General features: G+C 35.2%; 3 protein-coding genes across 3 annotated transcripts; all 3 read left to right on the top strand.

Moving 5' to 3' along the window:
• Window positions 1-3,619: 3,619 nt before the first annotated feature.
• LOC132113277 (protein N-lysine methyltransferase METTL21D-like) lies at window positions 3,620-5,541 on the top strand. The gene is made up of 5 exons (XM_059521089.1): window positions 3,620-3,926; window positions 4,116-4,229; window positions 4,664-4,736; window positions 4,841-4,960; window positions 5,181-5,541. The coding sequence occupies exons 1-5, from the start codon at window positions 3,670-3,672 to the stop codon at window positions 5,286-5,288; spliced, it is 672 nt and encodes a 223-aa protein (XP_059377072.1). The 5' UTR covers window positions 3,620-3,669; the 3' UTR covers window positions 5,289-5,541.
• Window positions 5,542-7,591: 2,050 nt separating this feature from the next.
• Window positions 7,592-9,510, top strand: LOC132112966 (protein N-lysine methyltransferase METTL21D-like). Its single transcript, XM_059520738.1, has 5 exons — window positions 7,592-7,895; window positions 8,085-8,198; window positions 8,633-8,705; window positions 8,810-8,929; window positions 9,150-9,510. The coding sequence occupies exons 1-5, from the start codon at window positions 7,639-7,641 to the stop codon at window positions 9,255-9,257; spliced, it is 672 nt and encodes a 223-aa protein (XP_059376721.1). The 5' UTR covers window positions 7,592-7,638; the 3' UTR covers window positions 9,258-9,510.
• Window positions 9,511-12,799: 3,289 nt separating this feature from the next.
• On the top strand, window positions 12,800-19,386 carry LOC132112969 (calpain-1 catalytic subunit-like). The gene is made up of 12 exons (XM_059520741.1): window positions 12,800-13,048; window positions 13,327-13,399; window positions 13,555-13,673; window positions 13,756-13,889; window positions 14,056-14,230; window positions 14,390-14,464; window positions 14,875-14,960; window positions 17,329-17,403; window positions 17,484-17,644; window positions 18,703-18,869; window positions 18,958-18,969; window positions 19,060-19,386. Exons 1-12 carry the CDS (start codon window positions 12,809-12,811, stop codon window positions 19,282-19,284), a joined length of 1,542 nt encoding a protein of 513 aa, XP_059376724.1. The 5' UTR covers window positions 12,800-12,808; the 3' UTR covers window positions 19,285-19,386.
• The last annotated feature ends 595 nt before the right edge of the window (window positions 19,387-19,981 follow it).

Raw genomic sequence — 19,981 nt, 5'->3', positions numbered from 1 at the left:
ATAAAATATGATTACAATAAAATACAATAAAAATAGCAGCAGCAGATAATATTTCTAATATTAATAATAGTAATTATATAGAATTAAGAATATAAAATAAAACAGTTTAATACAATAAAATATCCCTTTCGTATGGTGTGTATGGTGTATAAATATTTAGCAGCTATTGTGACTGCCGTCTCATTCTCTCCAAGTATATAGAGTAGTTTCTCTGAGTCATTTAGAGACAAGAATGAAGGATTCAAAGCTTCAAACTGTGGGAAGAATGTTTCTCTTGTAGTGCTGTATTTGGGACAGACCAGAAGGAAGTGTTTCTCATCCTCTGTTTGATTCAGCTCAGTGTTTGCCTCTCTTCTCTCGGTAGCCAGGATCTTTTACGTCTACCAATCTCTATTTCCAAATCATGATCACTGAGTCGATATTTTGAAAGGATTTGTCTTTCTTTTAATTGCTTAAGTGATAAGTAATTTGCCAGTTTTGTGGTTCTGTTTAGGGCCGAATAACACTGGAGTTTGGTTTGGAGCTCAAATTCATTTTTTTCATTTTTCATCATAATTATACTTCAGATTTTTGTCAATTAGTTTCTGAATGTTGGGGTTGTGATTGGAGTCAGACTCAGTTTGGGTTTCCTTCATCAGGTGAAGCACGAGTGTGTTTCTCTCTCTCTCTCTCTCTCTCTCTCTCTCGCACACACACACACACACACACACACACACACATACAAGTCATTCAAGTCATCCTGTCTCAAGTCAAGTCAAGTCCCGAGTCTTTAACTTCCAAGTCCGAGTCAAGTCTCAAGTATTTTATTTTTTGTCAAGTCAAGTCACAAGTCATAAAAATAGCGACTCGAGTCGACTCGAGTCCAAGTCACCAAGTCACAAGTCCCCATGTCTGCAAAATAGTCACAGTACAGTATACAGTACAGTATACATGAAGGTGTTGTTGATATAGGGTCCAAGCCAGGATGTGACTAAAATGCCTGGCTGAGCTCTCCCATATTCCCACAACCCTAAAAGGAGTGTCAGCAAGCAGCTAGCAGGAAGGTTAGCAATAATGATGCATGGCGATCAGCAGCATATTGTTAGCACTGCAGACAGCACAGCAGAGAAATGCTGATCTCATACAAATTATCCTGCTGAACACGAGCAGCAGTGGATCTTTGTTAACAGTAAATGTCTTTGCATCATCAGATTTCAAATGCTATTCTGGATGCAGAGATCCTGACTCCCTCCTCTCTCTCCAGCAGCCATGGTAATTATAAAATAAAAGCTATCCATGCTTGGTTTGTGATATACGTTGGGAAGTGATAGTGATGGTCCAGTTTCCTTGTAAAGAATTTAAATAAAGAACATTATGAGAGAGAGTGAGAGAGAGAGAGAGATATGCTATGCTATAAAGTATATATATATATATATATATATATATATATATATATAAATAAAGTATATATATATAAATAAAGTATATATTTCTATGCTATAAAGTCACGATGTGGACACTTAAAATTACCCATTAAAACCTGGATAAAATTAAAATTATATAATTCAATAATAAAACCAATTCTTTTATATGGATGTGGAATTTGGGGACCAGTACTAAATTTTAAAAATTGGGATAAAACATCAGTAGAAAAATTACAATTGGAAATTGGCAAAAATATTCCGGGGGTTGACAGAAACACGTCCACTGCGGCCTGCAGGGCTGAGCTGGGCCTGTACCCGCTGAACATGGAGATCCAGAAGAGATGTGTTCAGTTCTGGCATCACCTCCATCAGTCTGACCCAGAGTCAGTGCAATATAAAGCCCTCCTCGCCATTGAAAGCTCAGCAGAACCTCATCCTCTGAACTCACTCGCTCTTCAACTCGTCCAGCAGAATATACTCCCCATCAACCCCAAACCTTTTATCAACGATATCCACAAACATCTAAAAGTCACTCATGATCAAGCACTAAAAGCACATTTTGCCCTCCAGAATAAACTGCAATGTTACCCGGCCCTCAATAGAACCACTAAATTGGCCAGTTATCTATTTATTAAAGATTTAAAAGAAAGACAAATCCTCTCCAAATACAGATTAAGTGACCATGACCTAGAGATAGAGAGAGGAAGACATAGACAAACATGGACAGAGAGAGAGCAGAGGATCTGTAGACACTGTGACCTACAGCACATCGAGGATGAGGAACACTTTCTGCTCTTCTGCTCTAAATACACCAGTATAAGAGAAACCTTTCTGCCCAGATTTGAAATCTTAATTCCATCATTCTCTGAACTGAGCGACACTGAGAAAATGTTCTTCTTACTGGGAGAAGATGATAGTACAGCTGCACTAGCGGCTAAATATGTGTTAGCTATTCACAACGCCAGAGTCAGCTAATTCTCTAGAGAGACCGACTGCATTTATTCATTTATTTATATTTACTACGTACATATGACATGATCTGTACATATATGTTTTGTTTGTTTGTTTTATTACTTATATATAATATGTTGATGCTTTGGCAACATTGTGTTTCACAGTCATGCCAATAAAGCTCATTTGAATTTGAATTTGAAATTTGAATTTGAATTTGAGAGAGAGAGAGAGAGAGAGAGAGAGAGAGAGAGAGGGGGGGGGGGGGGGGGGATTTCTAGCAGAGAAGGACTGGGATTAGTGATTCTGAAATTTACCTGGCCAGGGTATGCAAAAGTAAGAAGTGAAAGGTAAACAAGTATTTTTCCAGAACTGCCAATGTGAAGTCAGAAACCTGCACTAAGTCTAAGCGATGCTGTCCATATCATAGTGGATGGCTAAAAAGTGTGGACCTTTCCAGCTGGGAGAAGTTAAGGGTCAAACAAACTCCTTCTACAAGCCTGTATGTATGAGTCTGCGTGGACATCTAGTGGCTTTATATAAAACTACAATATGACAAAGAACAGCAACAACAAATCCAATCATTATTTACAGCAATCACAAAACCGTCCACACGTCACGTAGGCCTACGTGTCACAAATATGTATTAACATAGTTGCACGTATTAAAAATCTCATCTGCAACTTGGAAGCTTTGTATTAAAATCACTAACGTGCAGCAGACTATAGTTTATGTTTGTCTGATCTGCTACTACTGATCAAGAATTTCGGGAAATTGTATACGCCACTGACCTCAATAAAATTTCTTCGTCCCAAAATTTAATTAGGGCAAATTATTGTTTGCGGAGATTATAAGTGTATTAAATGTAAAAATAATAAACAATAAAAATGACTCTGATAAAGAATAACTGTAGAACCAATATGTGTAGAAATAGCATAATTCTTACGAATCAAATTAAAGTCGACTGACTATGTTTTTGTTATTTTCCTTATTTATTTATTTATTTGTAGCAAATGGCTTCCAAAAATTAACAAGGTCAATTTTCTGTTATTTTCATTTTAGAAATTTGTTTTATCTCACGTAAAATACCACCAGGCTACAAATGAAAAAAAAAAAAAACACATAACCTTAAACACCATACATTACATAAATGCTCATATGCCAGTATTATTAGTCCGTTCTGTCTTTTAGTTTTTATACAGTCTATGCTTTTAGTAGAGAAAAAAGAAAAAGAAAGAAAAGAAGACATCGCGAATCAGAAGACACGTAGATGCGTGACGTAGAATGTCCAGTGTTGAGCTAGCCAAGAAACAACATGGCGGCTGACGAGGACTCGGAAGATTATTTTGTTAGAAAAATAGAGAAAAATGACGGGTCTGTTTTAAGAATGTATCAGTGCAGCAAAGGGGACGTGGGCTGTGTAGTATGGGACGCTGCTATAGTCCTGTCAAAGTACCTCGAAACGGAACAGTTTTGCAGTGTTCAGTCTGGAGTCAGTACGTGGTCCTGTAAGAACATTATTGAAGTGGGCGCAGGAACAGGACTCGTGGGTCTCGTGGCCGCGACTCTGGGGTGAGTTATGAATGCTGTGCATATCAACTCTTCTGTCAAATTAAAATTACAATGTGTGCCATTATGTATGAAAAAGTATGTTCTGAAAGTTGTAGGGCATGGATTCATTCTTCTTTCTGAACATTATCAATATTATTCACAAATGTTGTCCTTTTAAAAGTTTATTAATAATGTGAATAATGTGCATAGGGCAAATGTCACAGTGACAGATCTGGAAGACCTGCAGCCTCTCCTTCAACTAAACATCAAGAAAAATCAGCATCTCATCCGTACAGGCTCAATCACAGCCAAGGTACTGAAATGGTTTGTACTACAGTTAATCCTTTATTTTGTATTTTTTTTTTATCTTTACAATAAAATTAATTGCATTCAAGGTGCACTTTTTTAATCAAATTAGTTTAAACTAGGCACACTAAACACACAGACAAAAACATACAGTTCTATACAAAATAATTTAATATAATAATAATAATAAAAAGCTGTCATCCAAATACAGTGGGTTGTCACCACATAATAGCTACCATGATCATATGAGTATAGTTCACCGAAAAATGAAAATGCTGTCATAATTTACTCATCTTTATATTTTCCTGACATGTGTGACTTGCTTTCTACAGTGGAATACACACATTTATATATTCGTGTTTGAAAATGTCTCTGTACAATGAAAGTTATTTTATCTCATTTAAATGAATGATGAAATAATGATAACTTATGAAACATTTTCCTTTTAAAAGGGGAGGAAATGTGGAAGAATTTCTCCCTCATCCTCATTATATTCTGATGGCCGATTGTATCTACTATGAGCAGGTACTGTAACAATGAATATTGCACAATAATTTATTTAATTTTCCCACACAGCAATAATTAGCTGTGAATAAGGTTTAATAGCCTCAGTGTTTTTAATTCAACAGTCTGTGGAGCCACTGGTGGAGACTCTGAAACTCTTGGCTGGACCAGAGACGTGTATCATCTGTTGCTATGAGCAACGCACGGTTGGCATAAATCCTGAAATTGAAAAGAGATTCTTTGAGGTAAGAGAATCAAACTGTAAAACACTAAATGGTTACATTGTCATATTTAGTGGCACATGTTTATGAGAGTGTATTAGACCAGTTGGTCCTTTAGCTCCAACTGCAAGTAATGGTTATGCAGATTGTTTATATTTAATTGTATGAGTTAAAAGCCAGTTAAATGCTTTGGCATGCTAAATCTGCTATTATCTTATTCCTCATCAAATACTTTGTTTCACAGCTACTTCTGCAAGAATTTCAGTCAGAGGAGATCCCACCTGAGAAACAAGACCCCGAGTTCAACAGTCCTGACATTCGCATTCTCCACCTGCGACGAAGAGTCGACTGAATGGCTTTATTTGCTCCTCTGTTTGAAATGAAGAGGATGGGTTGGGTGTGTTTGTGTTTCAGTGGACTGTGGTGTTGTTGGTCAGATGTTTGACACCGAACCATATGAATACAAACTGTTTTTAAGTGCTTATCATGTGGTATGGGAGGCCGGCCTTAATGTGAGCTTATGTGTCTTTGCAGACAAACAGAGTTTAAGTGAATGGTTCTGTGTGTGTTAAACTGGCAACAATAAATCTCAAATGTGTTTTTAACCTACCGATTTAGAAAATGTTCAACTGAGTGTAATCTGTAAATAAACATTTTCTAAAATTAAGAACAAAGCATTTTTGTTGATGCTAAGTAATTGAAAAACCTTTAGAAAATGCTAGAAAAGTTTCACTAAACATGATATTTTGTTGTTGAAGCCTTTTTTTATAGGAGGGTCAGTCTTGGCCATTGTCGTTCAGGGCTATTGAATTACTTTAGAGATGGCAAAGTTGCGGTTGCAGTGTAAAGTGGAGATTAGTTGAACTTTCAGAATTTCTTAAGATTTAAGTAACTACGTCTGGATGGAGACATACTTTGACTCTAATTGCAATTGTTAAGATCTGTAGCATCTATTAATTATTTTTGCATTTAAATATTTAGATCATTATTAATAACAGAGACAGATGTGTCAATTTCTCCTCTGAACTTACTTTCAGTGATTCAAATTTGGGGCACTTGGAAACATTAAGTGTTTTATGTGTTAAATTGATAAAAAAAAAAAAAAAAAATTATGACTTTAAAATGTTAAATAATGGGGATTTATTTAAATGTGGAAAGTGTACAGTTAAAGTATATACATATATATATATATAGGGGTTGTCTTTTGGGTAAATATATATATTTAAATCTTTAACATATTAGCACATATATATATGTTAAGTTATGGAGTCGATATTAAAAGCTTGTCCAAATGCTAATCATAATACTGAACAGCTTCTGTAATGTTCCACTCATTGTACAACCCGAATTCCGGAAAAGTTGGGACGTTTTTTAAATTTTAATAAAATGAAAACTAAAAGACTTTCAAATCACATGAGCCAATATTTTATTCACAATAGAACATAGATAACATAGCAAATGTTTAAACTGAGAAAGTTTACAATTTTATGCACAAAATGAGCTCATTTCAATTTTGATTTCTGCTACAGGTCTCAAAATAGTTGGGATGGGGCATGTTTACCATGGTGTAGCATCTCCTTTTCTTTTCAAAACAGTTTGAAGACGTCTGGGCATTGAGGCTATGAGTTGCTGGAGTTTTGCTGTTGGAATTTGGTTTGGATTTCTAGCAGAGAAGGACTGGGATTAGTGATTCTGAAATTTACCTGGCCAGGGTATGCAAAAGTAAGAAGTGAAAGGTAAACAAGTATTTTTCCAGAACTGCCAATGTGAAGTCAGAAACCTGCACTAAGTCTAAGCGATGCTGTCCATATCATAGTGGATGGCTAAAAAGTGTGGACCTTTCCAGCTGGGAGAAGTTAAGGGTCAAACAAACTCCTTCTACAAGCCTGTATGTATGAGTCTGCGTGGACATCTAGTGGCTTTATATAAAACTACAATATGACAAAGAACAGCAACAACAAATCCAATCATTATTTACAGCAATCACAAAACCGTCCACACGTCACGTAGGCCTACGTGTCACAAATATGTATTAACATAGTTGCACGTATTAAAAATCTCATCTGCAACTTGGAAGCTTTGTATTAAAATCACTAACGTGCAGCAGACTATAGTTTATGTTTGTCTGATCTGCTACTACTGATCAAGAATTTCGGGAAATTGTATACGCCACTGACCTCAATAAAATTTCTTCGTCCCAAAATTTAATTAGGGCAAATTATTGTTTGCGGAGATTATAAGTGTATTAAATGTAAAAATAATAAACAATAAAAATGACTCTGATAAAGAATAACTGTAGAACCAATATGTGTAGAAATAGCATAATTCTTACGAATCAAATTAAAGTCGACTGACTATGTTTTTGTTATTTTCCTTATTTATTTATTTATTTGTAGCAAATGGCTTCCAAAAATTAACAAGGTCAATTTTCTGTTATTTTCATTTTAGAAATTTGTTTTATCTCACGTAAAATACCACCAGGCTACAAATGAAAAAAAAAAAAAAACACATAACCTTAAACACCATACATTACATAAATGCTCATATGCCAGTATTATTAGTCCGTTCTGTCTTTTAGTTTTTATACAGTCTATGCTTTTAGTAGAGAAAAAAGAAAAAGAAAGAAAAGAAGACATCGCGAATCAGAAGACACGTAGATGCGTGACGTAGAATGTCCAGTGTTGAGCTAGCCAAGAAACAACATGGCGGCTGACGAGGACTCGGAAGATTATTTTGTTAGAAAAATAGAGAAAAATGACGGGTCTGTTTTAAGAATGTATCAGTGCAGCAAAGGGGACGTGGGCTGTGTAGTATGGGACGCTGCTATAGTCCTGTCAAAGTACCTCGAAACGGAACAGTTTTGCAGTGTTCAGTCTGGAGTCAGTACGTGGTCCTGTAAGAACATTATTGAAGTGGGCGCAGGAACAGGACTCGTGGGTCTCGTGGCCGCGACTCTGGGGTGAGTTATGAATGCTGTGCATATCAACTCTTCTGTCAAATTAAAATTACAATGTGTGCCATTATGTATGAAAAAGTATGTTCTGAAAGTTGTAGGGCATGGATTCATTCTTCTTTCTGAACATTATCAATATTATTCACAAATGTTGTCCTTTTAAAAGTTTATTAATAATGTGAATAATGTGCATAGGGCAAATGTCACAGTGACAGATCTGGAAGACCTGCAGCCTCTCCTTCAACTAAACATCAAGAAAAATCAGCATCTCATCCGTACAGGCTCAATCACAGCCAAGGTACTGAAATGGTTTGTACTACAGTTAATCCTTTATTTTGTATTTTTTTTTTATCTTTACAATAAAATTAATTGCATTCAAGGTGCACTTTTTTAATCAAATTAGTTTAAACTAGGCACACTAAACACACAGACAAAAACATACAGTTCTATACAAAATAATTTAATATAATAATAATAATAAAAAGCTGTCATCCAAATACAGTGGGTTGTCACCACATAATAGCTACCATGATCATATGAGTATAGTTCACCGAAAAATGAAAATGCTGTCATAATTTACTCATCTTTATATTTTCCTGACATGTGTGACTTGCTTTCTACAGTGGAATACACACATTTATATATTCGTGTTTGAAAATGTCTCTGTACAATGAAAGTTATTTTATCTCATTTAAATGAATGATGAAATAATGATAACTTATGAAACATTTTCCTTTTAAAAGGGGAGGAAATGTGGAAGAATTTCTCCCTCATCCTCATTATATTCTGATGGCCGATTGTATCTACTATGAGCAGGTACTGTAACAATGAATATTGCACAATAATTTATTTAATTTTCCCACACAGCAATAATTAGCTGTGAATAAGGTTTAATAGCCTCAGTGTTTTTAATTCAACAGTCTGTGGAGCCACTGGTGGAGACTCTGAAACTCTTGGCTGGACCAGAGACGTGTATCATCTGTTGCTATGAGCAACGCACGGTTGGCATAAATCCTGAAATTGAAAAGAGATTCTTTGAGGTAAGAGAATCAAACTGTAAAACACTAAATGGTTACATTGTCATATTTAGTGGCACATGTTTATGAGAGTGTATTAGACCAGTTGGTCCTTTAGCTCCAACTGCAAGTAATGGTTATGCAGATTGTTTATATTTAATTGTATGAGTTAAAAGCCAGTTAAATGCTTTGGCATGCTAAATCTGCTATTATCTTATTCCTCATCAAATACTTTGTTTCACAGCTACTTCTGCAAGAATTTCAGTCAGAGGAGATCCCACCTGAGAAACAAGACCCCGAGTTCAACAGTCCTGACATTCGCATTCTCCACCTGCGACGAAGAGTCGACTGAATGGCTTTATTTGCTCCTCTGTTTGAAATGAAGAGGATGGGTTGGGTGTGTTTGTGTTTCAGTGGACTGTGGTGTTGTTGGTCAGATGTTTGACACCGAACCATATGAATACAAACTGTTTTTAAGTGCTTATCATGTGGTATGGGAGGCCGGCCTTAATGTGAGCTTATGTGTCTTTGCAGACAAACAGAGTTTAAGTGAATGGTTCTGTGTGTGTTAAACTGGCAACAATAAATCTCAAATGTGTTTTTAACCTACCGATTTAGAAAATGTTCAACTGAGTGTAATCTGTAAATAAACATTTTCTAAAATTAAGAACAAAGCATTTTTGTTGATGCTAAGTAATTGAAAAACCTTTAGAAAATGCTAGAAAAGTTTCACTAAACATGATATTTTGTTGTTGAAGCCTTTTTTTATAGGAGGGTCAGTCTTGGCCATTGTCGTTCAGGGCTATTGAATTACTTTAGAGATGGCAAAGTTGCGGTTGCAGTGTAAAGTGGAGATTAGTTGAACTTTCAGAATTTCTTAAGATTTAAGTAACTACGTCTGGATGGAGACATACTTTGACTCTAATTGCAATTGTTAAGATCTGTAGCATCTATTAATTATTTTTGCATTTAAATATTTAGATCATTATTAATAACAGAGACAGATGTGTCAATTTCTCCTCTGAACTTACTTTCAGTGATTCAAATTTGGGGCACTTGGAAACATTAAGTGTTTTATGTGTTAAATTGATAAAAAAAAAAAAAAAAAATTATGACTTTAAAATGTTAAATAATGGGGATTTATTTAAATGTGGAAAGTGTACAGTTAAAGTATATACATATATATATATATAGGGGTTGTCTTTTGGGTAAATATATATATTTAAATCTTTAACATATTAGCACATATATATATGTTAAGTTATGGAGTCGATATTAAAAGCTTGTCCAAATGCTAATCATAATACTGAACAGCTTCTGTAATGTTCCACTCATTGTACAACCCGAATTCCGGAAAAGTTGGGACGTTTTTTAAATTTTAATAAAATGAAAACTAAAAGACTTTCAAATCACATGAGCCAATATTTTATTCACAATAGAACATAGATAACATAGCAAATGTTTAAACTGAGAAAGTTTACAATTTTATGCACAAAATGAGCTCATTTCAATTTTGATTTCTGCTACAGGTCTCAAAATAGTTGGGATGGGGCATGTTTACCATGGTGTAGCATCTCCTTTTCTTTTCAAAACAGTTTGAAGACGTCTGGGCATTGAGGCTATGAGTTGCTGGAGTTTTGCTGTTGGAATTTGGTCCCATTCTTGCCTTATATAGATTTCCAGCTGCTGAAGAGTTCGTGGTCGTCTGACGTCTTTGAAGAGATTTTATTAAAATGAAATTCGGAATTCGGGTTGTACTTCAGACCTGATCTTATCTGGAATCTACAACCCGAATTCCGGAAAAGTTGGGACATTTTTTAAATTTTAATAAAATGAAAACTAAAGGAATTTCAAATCACATGAGCCAATATTTGATTCACAATAGAACATAGATAACGTAGCAAATGTTTAAACTGAGAAATTTTACAATTTTATTCACTTAATTAGCTCATTTAAAATTTAATGCCTGCTACAGGTCTCATAAAAGTTGGCACGGGGGCAACAAATGGCTAAAAAAGCAAGCAGTTTTGAAAAGATTCAGCTGGGAGAACATCTAGTGATTAATTAAGTTAATTGATATCAGGTCTGTAACATGATTAGCTATAAAAGCTTTGTCTTACAGAAGCAGAGTCTCTCAGAAGTAAAGATGGGCAGAGGCTCTCCAATCTGTGAAAGACTGCGTAAAAAAATTGTGGAAAACTTTAAAAACAATGTTCCTCAACGTCAAATTGCAAAGGCTTTGCAAATCTCATCATCTACAGTGCATAACATCATCAAAAGATTCAGAGAAACTGGAGAAATCTCTGTGCGTAAGGGACAAGGCCGGAGACCTTTATTGGATGCCCGTGGTCTTCGGGCTCTCAGACGACACTGCATCACTCATCGGCATGATTGTGTCAATGACATTACTAAATGGGCCCAGGAATACTTTCAGAAACCACTGTCGGTAAACACAATCCGCCGTGCCATCAGCAGATGCCAACTAAAGCTCTATCATGCAAAAAGGAAGCCATATGTGAACATGGTCCAGAAGCGCCGTCGTGTCCTGTGGGCCAAGGCTCATTTAAAATGGACTATTTCAAAGTGGAATAGTGTTTTATGGTCAGACCAGTCCAAATTTGACATTCTTGTTGGAAATCACGGACGCCGTGGCTAAAGAGGAGGGAGACCTTCCAGCATGTTATCAGCGTTCAGTTCAAAAGCCAGCATCTCTGATGGTATGGGGGTGCATAAGTGCATACGGTATGGGCAGCTTGCATGTTTTGGAAGGCTCTGTGAATGCTGAAAGGTATATAAAGGTTTTAGAGCAACATATGCTTCCCTCCAAACAACGTCTATTTCAGGGAAGGCCTTGTTTATTTCAGCAGGACAATGCAAAACCACATACTGCAGCTATAACAACAGCATGGCTTCGTCGTAGAAGAGTCCGGGTGCTAACCTGGCCTGCCTGCAGTCCAGATCTTTCACCTATAGAGAACATTTGGCGCATCATTAAACGAAAAATACGTCAAAGACGACCACAAACTCTTCAGCAGCTGGAAATCTATATAAGGCAAGAATGGGACCAAATTCCAACAGCAAAACTCCAGCAACTCATAGCCTCAATGCCCAGACGTCTTCAAACTGTTTTGAAAAGAAAAGGAGATGCTACACCATGGTAAACCTGCCCCGTCCCAACTATTTTGAGACCTGTAGCGAAATCAAAATTGAAATGAGCTCATTTTGTGCATAAAATTGTAAACTTTCTCAGTTTAAACATTTGCTATGTTATCTATGTTCTATTGTGAATAAAATATTGGCTCATGTGATTTGAAAGTCTTTTAGTTTTCATTTTATTAAAATTTAAAAAACGTCCCAAATTTTCCGGAATTCGGGTTGTACACAAATACAGTGTATAATTGGTTTAAAATAAGTTTTTACTGAATTTAGTGGTGGGAACATAACAGAGGATTGTGAAGAGATCAGTAGCTTGAGCTTCTGTATTTTAATGAGCTCATATAAATGTATAACTTTTTTTAAGGATTAGTCAGATGCAGGTTCTTCATTAATTCTTATATATAAATAACATTCTGTGTTCAACCTTAGGGCTATATTTGGTGGTAATTACTGTTACACAGTTTTATAGGTGGGATGAAAAACTTTTTACACATTATGCTGCACCCTTTTCTAAAAACAGCTTTCAGTCAGAACTGAATACCAGAGCCTATAAGGTAGAACAAAAGAGAAAACTGCTCATTTAGGTGAGCTCGCAGAGTTGTCGTCGCATCCTAGAAGGTAAAGTATATCATTTATATATAAAGAATTTAATTTATCTGCCAATTATAAGCCAACAAACAACTTGTAACTTTTTTTTTCTTTTCTTAAAGAAAACAAAGACTGGTTTTTCCAAAAAAAAAAAAAAGAATGCCTCCACCGGGTTTTAACCTGCAGAATCTCAGTAATGAATCCACCAAAAAAGACGAAACAGGCACTCTTGATGTCCCTTTGAAATTCTTGGATCAGGACTACCAGGAGATGCAGAAGAGCTGCATCACCAATAAGATGAGATTTGTTGATGACAAGTTCCCTCCAGACGGTAGCTCCATTGACCCAAAGAAAAAACTTAAACTGGATCTGGACCAGATCAAGTGGTTGAGACCATCAGTAAGTTACCCGTACTGACTTTCTTTCATCAGATGTTCAGTAACTTTAGAAACGACCTCAAAGTAAATAGGCATTATCGAGTAAAAAAAAAAAAAAACCTGCCATTAGGTGTTGCAAAATATCTCAAAGGGCTTGTCAGAACAGGTTCACTATTGTGACTAGGCATCTCAAGTGTCATGAAAGCACACCCAAAGTATATGAAAAAATGTCTTCTTTATGGTATTCATAAATCTCTAGGCCAAATATTATTGTATAATTTATTAATTTCCTCTCTTTAGAATATAGTGTCAGACCCTCAACTCATTGTACAGGGGGCATCTAGGTTTGACTATTCCCAAGGATCTTATTTAGGTATGTTTAATTATATATTTATTTACATCTTCAGCAATCACTGTTTTTTTTTAAATGATACCAACCCGATAAATAATGTCACTGTATATACACCAGTTAGACTTTACCAACTTACTGAAAGATCGGTTTCTCTAATGTTTTTACCTTTATCTCAGGGAACTGCTGGTTTCTTGCTTCAGTTGGGGCTTTAACATTTCAGAATGACATCATGGACCAGGTCATGCCAGCTGACCAGTCATTTGGTAAAGATTATGCAGGGATATTTCACTTCAGAGTGAGTTCTTTGTTCTTTTTCCAACATAAATGGATTACTTAAATCATGTATAAGCCATTAAGCTTGTTCTGCAAAATCTTAGTTCTGGCGATTTGGGAAATGGATTGATGTTGTCATTGATGACAAACTGCCAACAATCAAAGGACAGCTCATTTTTGTTCATGCAAAAACATCTAATGAGTTTTGGCCTGCCTTACTGGAGAAAGCTTATGCCAAGTATGTGCTAATATGTTAAAGATTTAAATTTTCATTGAACACAAAAAATATGCTTTACCATAATTATAAGAGTTTATGACTCTTGTTATATGTTTTGTATGTAACACATTAGAATTTAATGCCTAAGAATCCAATATTATAAGCCTGTTTGCAATGCCTTTTACAGGGTGTGCGGCTCCTATGCTGACATGCATGCTGGTTGTGTATCTGAGGCTCTGCTGGACTTCACCGGTGGCATCCATGTGTACTTCAAACTGAAACAAACTTCCACTGATTTGTGGAGCCTGATGGACCGTGCAGTCAAAGCAAAGGCCCTCATGGGCTGCAGCACTTCTCGTGGGGTAAGCACTTCCAGTGACCGCAGTCTGAAACATTTATACACATGAACTAAATATAAAAAGCAGTAAGAAACATTGCAGAGCACAGATTCTAAAGCTGCATTTCATCTTTGTGTTATGATTGAAATAATATATTTTAATCTATATCTATATATTTATCAGGATACATCTGCAAACACAGTATTACCCAATGGCATCGTTCAAGGCCATGCATATACAGTGACAGGGGTTTTCAAGGTAAGTTTGCACTTTGCACAGAATTAAATGTCATGTAATTAGGTCTGTGGTAGGGGTAAAACCAATGCTTTGTCTCCCAGTGCAAATGCCTACAGCTGAGTCCCCTCTTATGTAGCCGGATTTGATGTTCATGGGCCTGGAGTGATTTCTCCTAGCCATGCCAGGGTGTGGAGCTTTGCTCTTATGTCCAGCAATTATTGAATTTTGTTCTTGAAAGTTCCATCTGCCAATTCTCTTTCCCTTCTGTAAAAGCTGATAATCATGGAGCTGTTGAGCATAGGCAAATGGGTGGCTGCTTTCTATGAAGGCTAGGGATCGTAGCTGCCGTCAGTGCTGTTCTTACATTATCTGACATTCTAAAGTAAGTTTCATTATAAGCATTTTGAACAAAAAGTATGTGAATTTGATAGGTTACATCTCAAGGAGAACCAATAAAGCTGGTGAGAGTGTTGAACCCTTGGGGAAAAGGCGAGTGGACTGGTGCCTGGAGTGACAAGTAAGAGTCACATGAAACACACTAATCACAACACTGATGATGTATCAAGTGTCATTGTAGATTTACCAATATTTACTTTCTGATTGTGTAGCAGAAGAGTCGGTTAGTTTTGCGACACACTGTCACATTGCAAAACCATTTTGTTGCATAGTTGCACGTGCATCCTGTCACTGGAATCCACATTTTATTTAATTTCATGTTTACTGCAGACTTGTTTAGGCAACTTACCATGTTTGAGAGATTTATTTATTTATTGAAATTTTTGTGTTCATAGTTCTGAATCAATTTCTCCTCCAGAGCGCAAGAGGTAGTGCTATATTAGCATATAAGTGTGCATGGAAATAGTAGAACACCCTGGTATCTTAAGGATACTAATTTCAGCATACTCTGATTTGAGACACTAATTATAATGAAGCTTACTAAAGGGATAGTTCACCCAAAAATGAAAATTATGTCCTTAATTACCCCCCCCCCCCGCCCCCCATGTCGTTCCAAACCCATAAGACATTTGTTCATCTTTAGAACACAAATTAAGATATTTTGATGCATTCCAAAGCTCTCCAAAATTCTGGAGAGTATCCTGCACGTAAACAATGAATCCACATGGTGCTATCTTAATTTATGTTCCGAAGATGAACGATGGTCTTACAGGTTTGGAATGACATGAGGGTGAATATCATCATCACCTTCATTTTTGGGTGAACTATCCCTTTAACTAACTCGATGGGCCATTCGTACTGTATACTACAGTATTCCTATTAAAATAAGTGAACAGTGGGACAAAACTTTGCACATATTTGACATCATGTCCACACATGTATATTCCATATTGTTATGTTTTATTGCGCTTATGAAATGTATACTAATTAATCATTGGTAATAGATTTTTCCAATATGTTTTCAATATGGAGTTACAGTACTTTTAGAAGGTGTTCACACTAACTGTGTTTGTTGTTTTATTCCACCCACGGTCACTGTCATTCATATCGCCAGCATTCACCTGTCAACAAAAGACAGCTTTTGTGAATCAATGTCTTTTGTTTAAAGGTTGTCTTTGTCAGTCTTTTGTAATAGGCTGTCCTTTCCGTAAACAAAAGCCAGTTCATTAGTGACATAATCTTCTAGGAAATGTCATCATTGTTTTGGTTGGGTAAAAGCCCAAAAGCACTAACATAATACTTTCAGGATTTAAGGCGAGACACTGCAGGTGAATAGGGTAAAAAATTACTAGGGTAAAAATAACTATTAGTTATCACCTTACTTACCCAGTTGATTGATTAAATTGATTATTGCAAACATTTTTTGTATTATAAGTTAAAAAAAATGTTATGTTTAAATATGCAAATGAGGCATTATTTAATGAAATATGAACTAATTTGCATAAATGTCTAATACACAAATCTGAACACTAGATGAAGTCAGTTTCAACATTTTTGTTTAATTTTTTTTTACATATTAGAGTCAAATGTTTTTACAGAGGGAATTCTGGGTATCTTTTTTTGTCACTCCATAATTCAGAAAATACTTTGAACAGCCAGAAAACAATATATTTTCACAGTTTTGGGGTGAATTAAATGTTGTATATAATCAAGGAAAATATATATGAACAAATCCCTCTGTAAAAACCTTCAGAATATAGACAGGAATAAAAATATAAAGTTTGGAGTGTGTAAGTGCTACTAAAGTGGTGATTTATGGCTCAGTGTTGGAGAAAAAAATCATTTTGAGAAAAAGGCCTTTAAAAATATGTATTGTAATTGAAATCTATTGACACATAAAGTGCTATAAAAGAAACACTTAACAGTGTCTTTTGGATGTTTTCCTTCCACTAGTTTGAAAAAGCACTTTATGAAAATCCAAGAAGCCCAAAATCTAAAAATTGACAGGTGCTTGAAAAAACCGTGTTTTTGCCTGCAGTGTCTAACCTTAAAAAAAAAAGAAAAAAAAAAAAGATTATTTATGTGATGTTTCACTGTGAAAAAAATTCAGTCTGTTAAAATAAAAAAAAAAACACTCTTTATTATACTGTATTCTTTTAAATACATTTAAGTAGTTGTTTAATTGACTTTAAGTTAATGCATTTATCTAAGATAACTCTCAGTCCATCAGTCCTTGCTGTGCAATTGTTAACATTTGCTTTTTATTTTCATCAAGTCAGTATCCACTTTTAGAGAAATAATTTCTTAAATTACTACAAAAATATATTCAGCTTCAAAGGTATAATTTTAATTTCAGTGCTTTATTCCTGGTAGAGAATATACTCTCAATCACACCAATGGATTGAGATATCTGCACAGCCAATGTTATTGTGCTATAACAAAACCCAATCTATTATTGTATATGCTTTATTTATTTATTTTATTTTCAGGTCATTATTGTGGAACAATGTGAGTGAAAGTGACCAATCCAATTGTCGTTCTTTGGCCATTGATGGGGAGTTCTGGTGGGCATTAATTGTACTTTCAGATTTTTGCTGTATTAAATATGAATAAAAAAAATTCAGTAACACATATTTTACTTTAGGATGTCAATGGAGGACTTCACTGAAAACTTCAAGGACATTGATATTTGCTGCCTCAGTCCTGATTTTCTGAACAGTTCTTCTAAATACAGCTGGACTTCCATGTGCTATTATGGCAGCTGGGATGCTGGGAGTACAGCTGGTGGCCGCCCCAATAATAAAGGTATTTAAAGGATTAGTTCACTTTCAAATTAAAAATTCCTGGTAATTTACTCACCCCATCTCATCCAAGATGTTTACATCTTTCTTTCTTCAGTCGAAAGAAATTTATGTTTTTGATGAAAACATTGATGGACTTCAATTCTACCAAATGGTTGAAGGTCAAAATTATAGTTTCTGCAGCTTCAAAGGACTCGATACCAGACGAGCAATAAGGCTCTTATCTAATGAAACAATTGGTCATTTTCGAGAAAAAAAAAACAAATTTGTATATACTTTATAAACAGAAATGCTCGCCTTGCACTGCTCTGCAATGCGAGCCCATGACTTCCGTAATATGTCATTATGTCGTGCTTGACGTAGGCAGAAGTACTCAGTCAGTGTTTACAAATGTGGAGAAGTAGGACGATTCAAAAGTTGTTGTATGTTCAATGACACATATTAAAAAATGTTTTAAATGGCATTTGACTTGGTCTTTGCACATTCGACTTGTGAACATAAAGTCAGTAATTCTGTATTATGTGAAGTTGTGGACGTACGTTGCAGAGCAGTGCAAGGTGAGCATTTCTGTTTATAAAGCATATATATATATATATATATATATATATATATATATATATATATATATATATATATATATTTAGAAAATGACTAGATAAGACAGGTATCGTGTAGACTAGAGCCCTTTGAAGCTGCACAAAAGACGGTAATTTTGACCTTCAACCGTTTGGTAGCCATTGAAGTCCACTATAAGGAGAATAATCCTGTGACGTTTTCATCAAAAAACTTAATTTCTTTTCGACTGAAGAAAGAAAGATGTAAACATCTTGGATGACATGGGGGCGAGTAAATTATCAGGAAATTTTAATTTGAAAGGGAACTAATCCTTTAATGTCTAATGAGAGCGAGCGAGGAGTGAGTGAAATCTTATGTTGAGGGCCTTATTAATGTTGAGAACCATTAAATGTTCAACGAGTAAACATATTTGTGTAATGTTTGGGTGTTGGCGATTTAGTGTGTATATGTGTAACACAAAGGTCTTATTCTTTCGATGTGTTTTAGAGACTTTCTGGACAAACCCTCAGTTTCGGGTGAGGATTGAGAAGCTTGATGAGGAATGTGCTAGCGGCCAGTGTCCTGAAAACATACTGGTGTCCCTCATGCAGAAACATGAAAACAGATACAGAAGTCTTGTTTCTAACTACTTCATCGGCTTCAGTGTTTTTGCGGTCAGTATTATCAAAAGTCAAAGGATACAACTATATATTTTTTTCTTTTTTTAATGTTGTTTTATTATTCTATTTTCTACTTTAACAGATACCACCAGAGGCAAGTAAATTCTAATACATACATATATTTAATTACTCTAACTACATGTATCTCTAAATAAATACAAGTTTATATTTTATCCCCTTTTAGATGAAAGATGAGAAGTTCCCAGCCAAGTTCTTCTATAATAAACGTCCTGTGGAAGCTAGTGAGAAATTTACCCAAGCAAGACATGTGATGAAATTATTCAAGCTTGAACCAGGAGAGTATCTCATTGTACCATCCACTCTAAATCCTAATGAGTGTGCAAAATTCATGCTGTCCATCTTTTTAAAGAGTGGATCCCTTAAGAGGAAATTAGAAAACCTATCATGATGACATTGTATGAGATCATTAAGGAACAATTAGTGAGGCAACCAGTGGAAAGACACCAGTGCATTGATTTTATATAAGTTATTTTATTTCTGTCATATTATTGCAAAAAAAAAAAAAGGATTTTTTTGTACGGGGGCTGTTTTTACAAATTGTGTTTCTCAAAATCATTGTTTAATGCATTGATCTAAATAGAATGTTGTGCATGCAAAAACTATGCTTCAGAATTCCAGGTTCAGAGGAATATTTAACATTTTTGTCATTGAAACTAACAGCTTAAGTTTGTATTCACGTGTATTAAAAAATGCTTAAATACAGCAAACATACATTTTTTGTATTTCATTTATGATATTTTATATCTCTTTTCATATTACTTTATTTCATGTCTTTATACCAAGTTATTTTTCACATTTTAAGTTACTTTTTTGGGGGGCTCGTCTGGGATCTTTTGGAAATTCCCATTCCCAATGAAGAAACCATTATAACCATATAACCCACACTGAGTTTATAAGTAACACTGTTATAACATAATCTTATGTTGTTTGTCTTATGTTCATAAGAATTCCCATAAAAAACCTTATCATACATGATATCCCCTCTTCTGCACCAAATATGAACAAAATAAACTACATTTTAATTAAAAAATATATATACATAGATGGTTTATAGGCTCATATTTAGCCTCAGGTGTGAAAATGAG

The sequence above is a fragment of the Carassius carassius genome, chromosome 32 (genome assembly GCF_963082965.1).
Source record: "Carassius carassius chromosome 32, fCarCar2.1, whole genome shotgun sequence".
Taxonomy (NCBI): Eukaryota; Metazoa; Chordata; class Actinopteri; order Cypriniformes; family Cyprinidae; genus Carassius; species Carassius carassius.
Note: the sequence above shows the minus strand (reverse complement) of the source record. Positions and strands in the feature narration are given on the sequence as shown.